Source organism: Chenopodium album, chromosome 22, assembly GCF_948465745.1.
Source record: "Chenopodium album chromosome 22, dcCheAlbu1.1, whole genome shotgun sequence".
Classification (NCBI taxonomy): Eukaryota; Viridiplantae; Streptophyta; class Magnoliopsida; order Caryophyllales; family Amaranthaceae; genus Chenopodium; species Chenopodium album.
The window spans coordinates 4,394,970-4,410,358 of NC_137855.1; the positions used below are offsets into that span (position 1 = coordinate 4,394,970).

The window sequence follows — 15,389 nt, forward strand, 5'->3', positions numbered from 1 at the left end:
AATCAAGTCATAGACTTGTAACGCCGCTTCCATGTTCAAGTAAAAGATATGCAGTAGAGAATTCGCCTAGCAGTTTCAGAGAAATGGTAGATTGGTGATCTAGTATTGAAATGACAATTACCAGCATTAATTTCAACATTAGCATATGAAACAATCAGACAAATGAAACTGTCCCTATCTAAATAATCAACAAATTTTATTTTAGAAAAAAACCTTGGGTTCCCACATGCTAGGCAGGTAGAAAACAGGTTTAATTTTCATACCAAACTTAGTTGACTGATTCATGAAGTTTCTTTGTTCTCTTCTCAACAACAGTCCAGCAGGCAGCAGAGAGAGATTCCGAAATTATACCAGAATATTAAGGCAATAATTGAAGAGACAATCAAACTCATAATATTGATTTTCCCTCTAATATATGCTAATATATAGTCTAAATTATACATTCATGTGGTCATATCACATGATCCAGCTCTGGAATATTCTACTACTTATAGAGACATCAAAACGATGCTCTCTGCCGATGTACTAACTGTAATATGGGGGCAAAAAAGAGGCCCTTTTTTTTTTTACAGACACTGAGCCTCTGCAGTTCTTCCTAATACTCTAAAGATGGATTCCTAAGATAAGATTCCCTTGCATTCTACAAACTGTACTTACTAACAGCGATAATTTAGCGCCTTGAGAAGACCACCAAGACCAACATTGACATGGAAACCAAAATCTTGAAGTTGGAACTTTCCCAGAAATTATTATTCTGCTTATCATCAGTCTTCGCCGCAACTTGTTGCTTCATAGCTAATTGATCCCTTAGTTCTTTTATAGCCTTGTCCCTTCGCTCCCCTGCCTGCCAGAAGCAGATCGAAAAATAACAAATTTAAATACAAGGGGCAATGTGCAGAACAGGCAGAAAGACAAACTTTAGTGTAGATCAGCACCACTAAGGCAGTGAAAGTGATACTGATCTCTGCTGGAAATATCAGAATATATAAAGCAATAATAGAAGAGTGTGCATAATATAATGTTTAGTACTAATGACCGACATTCCTTTCAAAAAATTTATACCAAAGACTGAAAGAGAATCATCATCTCTCTACCCCCACAGAAAAAGCATGGTGTAAAAAGGAAGAACGAACATCAGGTATGAAAGACATGGGGTGATGAGAAGCAATTTAAGGAGATTGTCAGCAAATGTTTGCTTGGAATGCATATTAAAATGACTAGACTGTTTAATTCATTGCAGTAGAAGGAATTTGTAAATTACCCTCTGAAGTTTTCTTGTTTGAGAACGAGCATCCTGGAGACAGAACTCTAATTTCAGAACTCGCTTCTTTAACTCTTGATCAGCCTTTCGATGTTTCTCCATCTATTTAGAAAACAAAACTCCAATTAAAAATCAATATGATTAAATTTGTATAATTATAAGAAGACATTTCAACAGCAATGGTCGTCTACCTGTGTCTCCAGATCCTTGACCTTTAGCTTATAATGGGCAGACAGATTCCTGAGCTCGTCTCTTAGTTTGGCAATTTCATCATCCTTTGCTGATAAAAGCTTGTTCATATTCTCAAAATTCTTGGGGGAAACCTCATCTAATATTTTCCTCAGTTCACAGTCCATGTTAAAGCCAGATTTTGCCATGGCATCCATGATATCATGCTCAACTCTCAGGACTTCGTCTTTCAATTGCTTCTGTGAAGACTCCCTCACTTGAAGATCGTTCTGCAGTTTATCTAATTGCTCTGCCAGCCTCTTCACATGATCTTCGTGTTCCTTTATTGAATTATTCTTTTCATCAAGGTCCTTCAGCAAAGTCAAACACTGCAGTTGGGCTGATTGAGCTGAGGCAGCACTGGCATCTGCTGTAGCTCGAGTAATCATGAGCTGAGTTCTAAGATCATCCAGATCTTTGAGGTACTGCTATGTATAAATATCAGCAGTTAGCAATTAAAAATGTCACTGAGATCATGGAGAAACTAATGTGTATAAAAGATATGCAGCTAGGCGCTAGCATACGATAAAGGTACATGCACACAATAACACAGCATAAGTACAATATAAAGTGATCAAGATAGAAATCGCAAGATGCCTAATATGGCTACAATAATACAAAATTCTTAGAACAGTTCATATTCTCAAATTTGTCAGAAGCTCTGTTGTATGGCAATAACTAGACAAGTAATTTTATAAACGGGAGAGGATGCACTATCCTATATCAGACTCGAATGTTGTCTACACCTACTGACCATCAGTTGAATATGTAAAATCAGCTTTCAACTAGCAGCAACGCTACAGCCTTGACTGAATTCTTAAGAAAGGATCACAGACAATGTCATAGGGTGAAGGACATTATTTCCTTCAGAATGGGAAGTTGATAAATAAGGGAAAAAGATTGTTATATTTGATCTAGGACACGAGTTTAAGTGCAAGTAATTAAGCTCTCTTCCTATTCATTATAAAGCATTTGAAATCATTGTTCTTCAAATACAAATTAAATGGTCTTTTTAAGAGTTCTGCACATGGAATAAGAAATGTATATGATGCTCAACAAAGTTACCAAATAACTCTCCCAAAAAAATGCATTTATAACAAAGGTTCAAAAGAAAGGTAGACTGGTAAACGAAGAAAGTCTAAAACAACACTCATCTTGAACAAAAAGAAATTACTCAAAAAACAATTATTCAGGATCGAAAGGAGTACAGATTGTACAGCTATTATAAGATTCCTAATTATGTAGTTAATCCCTAAAGACCTTAGAATCTCATTTTTTTTTTTTAAAAGGGTACGGAATCAGACATTAACCCAAGAAGAACAAGCATAGAACCTCAACTAATTTGTATACCCTCACAGTCAAATTCAGCCATGTTTACAACTCAATTAACAGCAAAAAACATTACAAAAGTTCACCAACATCTAGACGATTATTAAAGTAATATGAAAAGTACAGGTGGTTTAGTATTATCACATGGATAGCTTATTTTTTACATAGAATGTTTAAATAAAGACAGTAAGACTACAATTTCCCTCCAAGAATCAGACAACCTTGGCTTGTTCAACTTTGACCACAATAAGTACAAAGTACCAAGTACTATAATAAAAAACCATTCTATCCACATGTCCTTCCAAATTTTAGAAGTCTTGGGGGAAAAAAACATACATATTGCATAACACATTCAATAAAATACAGTAGTATATCAATGAGGTTTCCTGCACTTTTTAAGTGACAAACAATCATCAACCTTAGTACTTCTAGTCCACTACATGTATTCCTCTTGTATCTCTACCATCAGTTTAGTTAGCTACTTTTATTGGTATAGTGTTATGCTATATAACGGTACAAGACCATATTCTTCTTTGTAGGAAAATATATATTTGCCTAAAACAGGTATGTTGTTACTTACATCCTACTCACGGGCATTAGATGTATACAAATTTCACATACAAGCTAACAACCCATGTGCCTTTGGGTGTAAAAACTAGTTACATTACTGAAAAGCAAGGAAACAAGTAATTGAGCTTAGCTATTTCTATCACAAAGTGATCCCAGAAAAGGGACTAAGAGAGACCACTTCCTGGTATAGCTAATAACCAGTACACGACTCTCTCTATCAATCTTCCATACCACAATATGGTAAATTTTCTACGTGTTATTAAGAAATCGTAAAAGTTGATAAACTTAGACTTCGAACAGCGAATGTAACAAATAGTAAGAGATGGTCTATAAGAGAGTGATAAGGAATATCTAATGACTCAAAGCAACAGAAACACCTAAATTTAAAAGGGCTAGAAAAGAGGGGACAGAAAATTCTACATTGCACCAAGAAAAATACAAATAAAAGGCACAATTTCAAAACGCACTTCAGAGTAGAGACAACCTTGAATCAATCAAACCGCAATTAAAGTAAGACAATAATATAATATCAGTTGATACCTACTTGGCAATTAGATTTTTACATATTCCACTATGAAACACAAAGGAAAAACCAAAAGGATTACCTGAAAAGATAATGTAATGATGTATGCAAGTTCAACAAACAAAAAACAACAACAAAAATCAACATATTAAAATCACAGTCAAACACATTTCTTGTAATAAACCCAAATTGTCCCAGAATCAAGCTAAAAGCTTTAAACTTTGTATTATTATTATTGATATACCCATAATAAATGTACCAAATATGGCTAAACAAAAGCTTAACTAAAACGCAGAATCAGGAGAAAAATTGGGTTTTTAATGAGTGGTACCTTTTCAGCATATGAAGCTGATGCTTGTAATTGTTTATTCCTCTCTTCTAAACTTTTATGTAATCTATACACTTCTTCTTCCATCCCCTTCGCCTTCGCCTCGGCTTCCTATTAAATTTCAACAAACCAAATTAACAATCATTCACTTGACATGAACTCAATTACACCAATTCACACAAACTCAATACAGAACACTCAACAAAGGGACGACTTTCACGTGATCTGACACGACAAACATGTTGTATACAACACACTCGTTATAGAATTGTAAATCATATCAACCCCAAAAGGACCCACAAAGCAAAAGTACCCCAATTCAACAAAAAAACAAAAAGGGGTGAATTCAAATGAAATGATTTCACTAATCAAAATCAAAATTGACATAAAACAAAATACAAAAAGAAGATCCAAGCAAAACTACATGCCTGCCTTGTTAGGGTTTCTTTAACATAAGATTGCTCCTTCACTGCCAAACGAGTTCGAACCTCCTTCAATTCGGCCGCCAAAGACACCACGTTTCGCTTAAAGTTTTGCTTTTTCTCACTCAAATCCCTTAACAATGGATCAATTTCCCTCCCATTTGAGCTTGAAGATGAAGATGATGAAGAAGAAGATGTGGGTCCCTCAGAAATTGAACCCATTTTTTTATATCAAAGACAAAAACCCAATTCAATTATTTCAATAGCTATATAAATCAAAATAATTCAGTGGGTTTTTTTTTTTATTATTTGAATTAAATTGAGAGTGGTGGAAGAAAAATGGGAGAATTTTAGATTTTTTAATTTTGTGATTTGGTGATAAATGATAATTAAGAGGGAAAAAATGGAGTAATAGGAGAAATGAAGGGTCGACAAATTAATCAATTTTTAAGGATGCATGTGAATTTGATTGAGGGTTGTTGATCTCTGCATTTAATTTATCCTTTATTTTAATATCTTTAAATATAAAGTACCTGCAACACCAAGAAAGAACGAACGTCAGTTTGAATTAATTAATTAATTAATCAGATAATAACAATAAGAATCAAAATAGATAGCTTAATTAATATGTGTAAGTCTACGACTCTAATTAAATTAAAATTAAAAATATTCACAACTAGCTTGATTCTTGTCTAATCTCATTGTATGTAATTAAGCAAACTGACCCCCAATAATTGACACTTTACTTTACTATGTGGTACAACCATGACCATCCATAAATTCCTCTCTACCGCTGACCATGACCACCATCACTCGGTCCGTGTTCAGCGGTAAAGTAGCGTTTTAGGTAGCGATTAGCGTTTTGATTAGTTACGACCCCGGCTAACCACCACAACTACGAAACCTAGACAACAAAAAAAATTGTCTTTTTTTAAAAGGGTATAAATCTTACCAAGAAAAAAGCTCAAAGAACCATGAAAAATCAAGATATTTACATTCCAAAAAAACCCAATAAATCAGAGATTGAAAAAGATTTAATCTTTGAAGATAATACGAGTAATTGACATTTTTGAAGGAAGATTCAAGATTTAAGAGAAATAAAGAGTTGCAGAAAACAGCATGGTTGAACACGAGAAAGAGGTGAAAGAAAGAGGAGAGAGAAAATGAAGGAAAGAAGGAGAACTGTGTGAAGTGACAATAAAGGGGGGAATTTTGATTTTGAGAGATTAGGTTCGGGAGAAATGTCCGAACCTTAGGTTTGGAACAAGAGACAAATTCCGAACCTAAATAAAGTGGTTTTCAAATTTTATATTATTTTTTAATTTGTTAAGAGGGGTATAGCGCGGCAAAATACAAAATTTGGACAATGAAAAGTGGGTTTAAGTTTTTTTCTCTCTCCTCCACGTAAGTGTGGAAGTGAGCTGTGAATGGTGGAGAAGTGGGTCCCATAAAATTGGTGATGTTAAAGGGTGATTAATTTTGCACCATTTGGTTTAAGAGGGATTGCAAGTTGCGTGTAATTAAACGCTGTAGGGTTTTGGATTTGAACCATGATTTGATTACGGTATCAACTCGATCGGTGTGAATCGGATTGGATTGGACTGAATTACGATTATTCTTTATACTACGTATGTACTTCGTAATTGGTATTAATGTTCCTAATGAATTTGTTATGTAATCACGTTTGATTATTTAAGATTAATTGATATCGTATATATTTTCTATCAAATTTAATTTAGGCCTTGTTTGGCAAGTGGCTGTTGGCGGTTGGCTTTTGGCTGGTTTACTTGGCTTGTTTGACTAGCTGGTATGTTTGGCTGTTTATAAAATTGGCTGTTTATAAAAGTGTTTGGTAAATTAATTGTTGATTGTTGGCTGTTTATTAGATAACTTGTGGGCCAACAAGCCAAAAGCCAACCAAAAAAGCTACTCAGAGTAGCTTTTTCATTTTGGCTTAAAAGCTACCTTTTTCACTGGCTAAAAAGTCAATTACCAAACACATTTTTTGGCTGTTTGACCACATAAAAAAACCAAAAGCCAAAAGCTAACCAAAAAGCCACCAAAAAGCCATTTACCAAACATGGCCTTAGTTTGACCCGTGTAACTGTGTAAGGATTTACATATTGGTACAATCATACAAGTATTGTGTTATTATAGTATTGATGCATGTTTAGCGTTAGTTCATAGAACTATAGAAGTACAAAAGTTATTTGGATTTCTCCAAGCTAGTTTTGTATTATTGCAAGGAAAGTATTCTAGCACGTAACTTTAACAACATTGATATTTTGAAAGTATAAACAAGATGAAATTAGCAAGACCTCACAAGACAAAAATTCTTTATTTAAAAATGACAAAAGATTAAAAGATATTCCGTAATTTGTAGAAAGTGCATGTGAAAATTCAATTAACGTTGCAAATTTACAAGAATATACAAAGTATGAAGCAAAGATCGCATTACATACCACACATAATTTGAATAAGAACATTACAAATTCGATGAGGCGAATTATCGGGAACACCCCTCAAATGTAATACAATTATTTGTAGATACTAAAGATAAGATCAAGATGTAGAAACAAACCTAAAATAGACCACCACGACCCCATATCTTATTAAACTTCTTGAACAATGGATTGGACTTTAAATGATACTTCGTATTTGGTTGCCAAAAAAGAATGATACTTCGTATTTCATTACCTCTATTTGTGATTATATGTGTGGGAAAAAAAATGAGAGATCACGTATGATGGAGAGTCTAGTACAGAGTAAGATAATTAAAAAATTAACACATGAAAATTTATTCTTTTTCCATGGTCGAACCTAGAAATCCAGAATCACATGAGTACGTTGGACTATTGGATGAGGATTTGTGTATACGTTACCATGCCAACACAAACATCATTATTGAACTTCATTACACTTGATTAGTTAATTTTCATCATTATATTCATTGCAAAATCAATTAGTTTTGTAATCTAATAAAAATCATGCTCCAATTCTTTTTTGGTGTTTAGAGAGCCACAAGGGCGGGGGTGATAATCGATCCCAAGATCTCTTGGAATCGGGAGGGAAGCTCTAACCACTTGAGCTATCCCTCACTCTCAAAATCATGCTCCAATTCTTAGTTGTTAATACAATTTACATAAATAATGTTCTTTATCACATATATTAAGAAATAGATCGGAGAAAGTAATAGTTAAATACGCCAAGATTAATTAGGTTGCAGGGGCTTAATAAATAAAATGCAGGAGCATGTCATAACATAAAAATGAGCGTCAGTCGTCAGTGGTTGCCATACAATGCTTGTAATGTATTAACTCCATTCACGCCATGCACGACGTTGGTGATCTAATACTAACTGTTTAACTGCCCCACCCTTTATTTTTTACTTTACTTTTCTTACAATTACAAATGTTATCAGACAAAATTACAAATCATACAAAAAAAAAAAAAAAAAAAATCATACAAAATTACAAATGAAACATTATCATATAAGTATGAGTGTGTTATTATTATTATTATATTATTATTATAAGAAGAAGAAAATACGAGTACCAATTTGCCAATGCCCCGATAACAACTCGTTATAATGGGACGAGAGGACGGCTACTTGATGCCAAAATCAACAAATTTTACATAACATTCAATAATCTCATACGTGTAATGAACAATTTCATTTTCTTTTTCTTTTTTGGATTAAAAATACTAAGTTTGTCTTATACTTTTTGTTGTGACATCTTGTAGATTTTAAATTATTGTCATACTTAGCTAGAAAGCCTAGAATCATATAGATTATTTCTCCCTCCGTCCCTAAATTACATTTCTACTTTTCTCTATTGTGTGATGTATAAATGCTACGAATAAGAATGTAATTTAGGAACGGAGGGAGTCATATTTTATGTATATTGATGGTGAAATTTTGACTTTTCATAAATAGTAGGATCATAAGCAATTAATAGATGATACTTAATTATCAGTATAGTGTAATGAAGATAAGAAAAGATAATTCAATAGAAGCACGACTAATTTGTGGGACATTTTTTGTCAAAAATTTTTTTTTGGAACATTATGATAATGGTCCAGCTAGTATTGGTCGTTGCCAATTTGTATGCGGGCATGCGTGCCTATGGTGAGTATAATCTCATATATAAACCAGTAGTTAACCACCCTTACTTTTGAATGATGATAGATATTGTACTACTATAAATATATAAATGAAAAAATGTTTGCTAAAAAATATTGTAATTGAAAAAAGTTGTTCAAGTTACATAAACCTTCGAGATTAAACTATCTACCAATTTTCAAATTCATTATTTGTAAATTTACAGAACACTACGGAATGCATTACGGGGTTATATAATATTGTTTCGACCCATATATGACCATTATTCGACTACGTAAAGGTCTCGTGGAAGTTTATAGCCAATACAAGAGGCGTGTACGAAAATAGTTAAATTGGATGTTTAAAGACAAATTGGATTGTTCCACCCACCCTAATGGACTCCCGGAGGGTATAAGAGTCCATAGTAATCATCTCGAAAATTTTTATTTTTGGCCCAAAAAAAGTAAAAAAATTGTCAAATTTGAAGGCTATTATATATCCACGTTTTTTGAGGAAATTTGGAGGTTTCGGAACCCGGTATCGGAAAGTCTTGATATGCTCGGGGATATATCTCGGAATCATATAATGACCTTTGGAACCATATATGACCATTATATGTTGTCATAAATGTTCATGGTGTGGCTTGATTTTATGAAATCAGTGCAAGTTGTAATCGGGTAAATTCACTATTTATTGGATGATTTTATCCACCCAAATGGGCTCCCGGAGAGTATTAGGGGCCATGGTAAACATTTGGACAATTTTTATTTCTGGGCGAAAAAAGATAAAAAATTTCCAAAATTGAAGGCTATTATCCACGTTTTTTGAGGAATTTTGGAGGTTACGAGGCTCCGTGGCGAAAAGTGTTGAGATCCTAGGGGATACATCTCAGGGTCATATAATGTCGTTTGGAACCATATATGACCATTATATGTTGTCATAAATGTCTGTGGTAGGCTTGAGTTCACGAAATCGGTGCAAGTCGTGAACGGGTAAATTGACTGTTTAAAGGCATATTCCACCCAAATAGACTCCCGGGGTCTATTTGAGTTCATAATAAGCATCTCAGCAATAGTCAAATTTTGTAGATTAATACCCATTCTTTGGATTTCACCAAAAAAAGGGTGTTTTTATCACATTTTCACAAATTTTGACCCACTATTGTGTTATCGTCAGTCACGTGTTCCATTCTATTCTCTTCGTATACCGTTAGAAGTCAATTTTCGAACTTTAAACGGTAGATTCATAAACCTCAAATTACCTTTAAATCTATTACTGTATATTATATCTATCGACACTTACATCAAAAGAAAAATTAACTATGAGTAATTTTATAATTAATCTCGTGTATTAAAATGTACTGATATACATCCTAATTTTATGAGATTTTATGAATCACAATACAAGATTAACAATAATCCCTACGTGTTTTAATAAGTGTTATACTTACCAAATCCAAGTAAAACTCAGCAGCTCATTTCCGCTACCCAGTTACTTCCTGGTTTCTCTACCGCTGATCGAGAAGCGAAGCAGAATCCTAATACTCCCCTTTTTCCAGGTTTCCAAAAATAGATAGTTTTTCTTCAGTTTTGCTTCAATCCCTGTAAATTCCTTCAAGTATTCATCACTTTAATCGCAAGACAGGTTAGCTTCTGTTTACACTTCATTTAACTGCAATGGTTTTGATTCAAAATGTCTGTAAAGTTTGTATCTTTGATGATTTCTAGTAGAATTTCTAGATGGGTATTTTCAATTAAGTGTCTGTCTTCAATTTCTAGTGTTAATCATGCTCAACATTTATCAAAATCCCCCCAAAATGTGCTAAATAGAAGTGAAATTGATCCTAGAATACAGTACTTGAAAAATGAAAATGGGTTGTCTCCGGATAATTTGATCAAGGTTTTGGATAGTAGTCATGATTTGAATTCAGCTCTTAAGGTGTTTAAATGGGCTTCTCTTCAAAAACAGTTTAGGCATACTGCTGAGACCTATTCTAGGATTATATTGAAGCTGGGTTTTGCTGGAAATGTGGATCAAGTGGAGGGGTTTTGCAGGGAGATGGTTAGGGATAGGTGCCTTGGTGCGGCGGAGGCTCTAGGAGGTTTGGTGGATGTATTTGTTGGTGATGGTAGGTTAGATGAAGCTATTAGGGTAATTTTGGTTATGAATTCTAGTGGGTTTAAGCCCTCTTTGGGTAAATGGAATGATCTTTTAGGTGCTCTAGTAGAGAGGGAGAGAGATTTTCGTGATGTATTGTTGGTTTATAAGGAGATGGTAAAATCGGGGACTCTTCCAAATGTTGATACTTTGAATAATTTGATAAAAGCGTTATTTGATGCAAAGATGGTTGATAATGCCTTGGATCAATTTAGAAGGATGAAGAAGAAGGGTTGTGCTCCTAATTGTAGGACTTTTGAGATTGTTATACATGGCCTTGTGGCCACAAGTCTTGGGGATGAAGCACTTGGAGTAATGAATGAGATGTTTGAAATTGGCGTGAATCCTGATTTGAGATTCTATACTAGTGTCATACCACTATTATGTAAACAAAATAAGCCGGGAGAAGCCATGAGGTTGTTCGACATGATGAGAACTTTAGAGTTTGAGCCTGATCTATGCATCTACTTGTCTATTGTCAAATGTTTGTGCGTGAAAGACCACAACAAAGCAACTGAGCTTTTCCACGAGATGAGAAATGCCGGGTTTAGTCCTTCAACTGATGTTCTTGTGGACATTCTAAGTGCAACCTGCAAACTCGGGAACCTTGACGAGGCAAAAACTTTGTTAGATGATAGTCATGTTGTTGACCCTGCTCCTTACAATGTGCTCCTTCAAGGTTACTGTGATGCTCACTACTTCCTAGCTTCCAAAGATCTATTTAACAAAATGCTAAACTTGGATGTGGTGGATCATCTATCCTGGAATATCCTTATTCTAGGACTTTGCAATGAAAAATATGTTAAGCAAGCCTGTGTTTTTCTTGGAAAGATGATTGTTTTGGCCTATGAACCCGACTTTGCTACTTACTCTGCCCTGGTCATTGGCAATTGCAATTTGAATAGGTATGAGGATGCTCTAAAGCTATTTCGACTATTCAGTGGAAAAGATTGGATTTTGGATCCTAATTCTTATGATAAGCTAATAAAAGGACTTTGCAATGTAGAAAAGTTTGAAGAGGCCTCTGAAGTATTCATGTTCATGTCATCAAGAAATTGTTCCCTGCATTCCTCTTCATGCAGCAGTTTGATCAAGGGTTTTTCTGCAATGGGAAGGGTAGATGAAGCAATCTGGTTGCTGAAATTTGGTCAAAATTGCCTGAATCCTGTAAACACAATGACTTATACTGCTATAATGCATGGTCTGTTGAAACTCAATAGGCCATATGAGGGCCTAACTTTCCTCTCGCAAATTCTAAGGCGTGGTCTGGTTCTAGACTTGGAAGCATATTGCATCCTCATTCAAAGCATGATTGCTTTAAGAGATACAAACTATTGTGTTTTGTTTTTCAATGAGATGGTTAACAATAGCTTACTCCCTGACAGTGAAACACTTGCTAGCCTCTTGTCGCATTTAGCTGATCACTCTCAGTTACATATAATATGGACGGCAATAAAAAAAATTTGTCAGGAAACTGAGGTTATTGAACCAAAAATTTATAACTTGATAATTAATGGCCTTTGCAAAGAGGGATATAAATCTGAGGCATGCCAACTACTTGATTTGATGTTGGAGAAGGGTTGGGTTCCAGATGCTAGTACGCATGGATGGCTGATTGGAACTGTCTCTAATCAAGAAGTGGAGCTTCAAATATCAGAACCTGACATGGCCGACAATTCAGTCATGCAAGATGAAGTTAGTAGCATACTTTCTGAGGGATTAGGGGAAGTTTAAAGAACAGCGCTGCAGCGCACTCCATATAGCTACGCTACAGCTCCAAATTGCTAGAATCTTTCTCTGGCCAATTCACTTGCACCAAAAATGCTGGTAGGTAAGGAGTTTTAAGCCGCATGTATAGATTTCCATTTAACACATGAAGTATTATTTTGTGCTCAGCTGCTTTATTTTTTCAACTGTCTGCTGGAAATACTTTAAATTTATATCAGAATTAGCATTTTATGGCCCTTATATTAACCAACGTTACCACTCTTTAATTACTCTAGATTCCCAAAGCATCTTTGTAATTTGCCTGAATTGGCAATCCTCGTGTGATGTGGAGGTGAATAGGTTATGACCTTGAAGCAGTGTGTGTTTTGTCTCTATTTATAAGTTTTAGCAGGTTGTACTTTTAGTTGTGATAGATTTAATTTGGAAAGTAACATAGTAATTCAAGTTGTTTCATTACTTGGCCTTTTTGTAACTAATGAATTCTGATGCAAGATGATCATATATAACTGGACTCTCACTCTGCAGCATTTGACTAGGGAGCATAACCACTTTCTCTGTGTTATATGGCATTGCTATATGGTTTACTGGAATTTGGTAATGCGACATCTACCACCCTATGAGTTGTAAGGTGAATTTACAAGAAGGATATGATTGTATGATCATTTGGACTAAGATTTTAATATAGAGAGGGTAGAGGTTCTCTTGTTTAGCGTGTGACATCAACAGACATTGAGACTTCATTAAGTAATCAGTCTGGTGATTAAGTAACCAGAGTGTCTAAGGTGGTTGAGTCGTGCTTTGTGGAAGCAGCCCCAATTATTTACCAGTTAAACTTGACGAATATCATGCACCTTAACCTTTCAACTTGCATGTAGTGTAGCTCCTTTGTTGTGTGTTGTTTTTGAAATGAAACTCTGCCTTTAAACTTCAAGAGGCTTATATTTGAATCCTAACTCTGTCTTCAGGTATGTTTGCCAAACAGTAAAACAGATAGTATCTTGTACTGACTGTTTTGGAGACAGATGTTTCGTTGTCCATTATATTGAATCGTCAAGACAGATGCATGATAATTACAAGTATAAGTGTTAAGTGTTTCCTACGTGGGCTACGTCCCATGACTGGTTTATAAGCTCTTTCATTGTGTTGATGCAGATTTGGCTCTTAACTCTTAGGTATGGCCAAAGGTAGAGACAGCTAGTAGCCATCAGTCAACCATTGCCTGTCAATTAGTTGACATTCAGCCATTCAGCATTTCAGCCACAGTAAACTTGGTAACAAGGCACTAATCACGCCGATCAAGCATTTCTTATGTTGACAAAACATGTACTCTGGAAAATTTCTCGCCCAGAAAAAAGAGGCTAGTCATTCAGTCCATTATGTTCTTCCTGTTGAAGGTCCCGAAATTGTTCTGTTTATTCCAGAATATGTTATAATTTTGGTAATTCTAATTTTTACACTAAAATGTCAATAAAACTATTGTAAATAATTTGTGAATAAAAATTAAAATACTAAGGAGTATTGTTTATGGTCCGCTCGATTTATTCTTCCATCTGGACTCGTTCATGTATTCGTTCATTCACAACTCATAGTTATGCCCTCATTGCTTCTAAAACGCAGCAGCAACACACTTTCAGACCGTGTACTTTGAACATGAGAAATGTGATTATTGCATGAACGAATAGCAACATCATTTAAGTTTGAAAAATGCTACATTCAGATAAAATTGTGTCTACTTGTCCCACTAAAAAGAATATAATTCTTTATCCTTTTAAAGTAAAACAGCAATTGAAGACAGATTCTTCACCAATTGCACAATTTGGATATTCTACCAACAATAGTATTGTTAAAAACACCACCAAATTTGGCATTCATTTGATTAAAACAGATTGAATTTTCTATTTCTTCAAATTACAAACAAATTTCATCACCCTCATTTCCAACTATAATACAAGAAACCAATCCAGAAGATCACCAATTTACATAAAATTCACTGAATTTTACAAAACAAAATGATCATCTTCATCAACCCCACCAAAATTTAACCTGTAAATCATCAAAAACAAACACTAAAATTCCTTAACTACACTGCAGTCTCCTTCCCATTACCATTTCCACCAACATGATTGTTATGACTCCCACCATTACTCTGCGGCCCCGGCACCACGGCCATTGCTCCATTCCCATTCCCATTCCCACCACCGCTACCGGAACCACCCACATTGTGCACCCCACCATTGGCATCCATCATAACAACATCATAACCCGGGTTCGAACCCGAAACAAGAACATCCCTCTTCTGGTGTTTAGCATTAGGAATCCAATTAGATAAACTCATAACATAATCAATTGCTTCTTTTGCTCTTTTCCTAGCCAATGCAGCATCAGTCGCCTTCCTCTCAGCATCACTCCTCATAATACTCGCCGCCCTACTCATCGACATCGCCGATATCGTCGCCGCCAACAAGAACACTCTCGACGCCCTCTCATCAATATACTGCTTCATCTCTTCCACAACCTTCGTCGATTGGGTCCCACCACCTCCGCCGCCGCCACAACCACCGTCAGACGGCGGTTGATCACGAATTTTTCTGGGTTTCTTCAAATCAAAGAATTTGAAAGATGGGTTTGAACAAGGAGGGCAAAGATACGGGGATTTCGGGGTTTTAGCAGGGATGCACGTGATGTGAGAGGCAGAGCTGCATATAAAGCACGTGAGGGTGCGATTCACGGAAGAAGAAGAC

The 15,389-nt window shown here is 35.2% G+C and overlaps 2 protein-coding genes across 4 annotated transcripts; one reads left to right on the forward strand and one right to left on the reverse strand.

Moving 5' to 3' along the window:
* Positions 1 to 384: 384 nt before the first annotated feature.
* Positions 385 to 5,832, reverse strand: LOC145605708 (nuclear envelope-associated protein 2-like). 2 transcript variants are annotated; one of them, XM_081661781.1, is made up of 6 exons: positions 5,614 to 5,832; positions 4,668 to 5,194; positions 4,243 to 4,350; positions 1,453 to 1,914; positions 1,262 to 1,363; positions 385 to 844 (listed from the first exon to the last, which is right to left on the reverse strand). In XM_081661781.1, exons 2-6 carry the CDS (start codon positions 4,881 to 4,883, stop codon positions 671 to 673), a joined length of 1,062 nt encoding a protein of 353 aa, XP_081517907.1. In that variant the 5' UTR covers positions 4,884 to 5,194; positions 5,614 to 5,832; the 3' UTR covers positions 385 to 670. The 2 variants fall into 2 exon arrangements, with proteins under 2 accessions (XP_081517907.1, XP_081517906.1); XM_081661780.1 differs by having other exon boundaries at positions 1,453 to 1,917.
* A 4,410-nt stretch (positions 5,833 to 10,242) lies between these two features.
* LOC145605249 (uncharacterized) lies at positions 10,243 to 14,166 on the forward strand. Of its 2 annotated transcripts, none has more exons than XM_081661290.1 (2): positions 10,243 to 12,751; positions 13,801 to 14,166. In XM_081661290.1, the coding sequence occupies exon 1, from the start codon at positions 10,456 to 10,458 to the stop codon at positions 12,652 to 12,654; it is 2,199 nt and encodes a 732-aa protein (XP_081517416.1). In that variant the 5' UTR covers positions 10,243 to 10,455; the 3' UTR covers positions 12,655 to 12,751; positions 13,801 to 14,166. The 2 variants fall into 2 exon arrangements, with proteins under 2 accessions (XP_081517416.1, XP_081517417.1); XM_081661291.1 differs by having other exon boundaries at positions 10,243 to 12,747.
* Positions 14,167 to 15,389: the final 1,223 nt, after the last annotated feature.

Excerpts from the sequence above, each read along its gene's own strand:
- LOC145605708 (XM_081661780.1), bottom strand. The coding sequence starts at position 4,883 with ATGGGTTCAATTTCTGAGGGACCCACATCTTCTTCTTCATCATCTTCA. Across the intron at positions 4,351-4,667 it reads AAGAAACCCTAACAAGGCAG|GAAGCCGAGGCGAAGGCGAA; the intron begins GCATGTAGTTTT and ends GAAATTTAATAG. Across the intron at positions 1,364-1,452 it reads TCAAGGATCTGGAGACACAG|ATGGAGAAACATCGAAAGGC; the intron begins GTAGACGACCAT and ends TTTTCTAAATAG.
- LOC145605249 (XM_081661290.1), top strand. The coding sequence starts at position 10,456 with ATGTCTGTAAAGTTTGTATCTTTGATGATTTCTAGTAGAATTTCTAGA.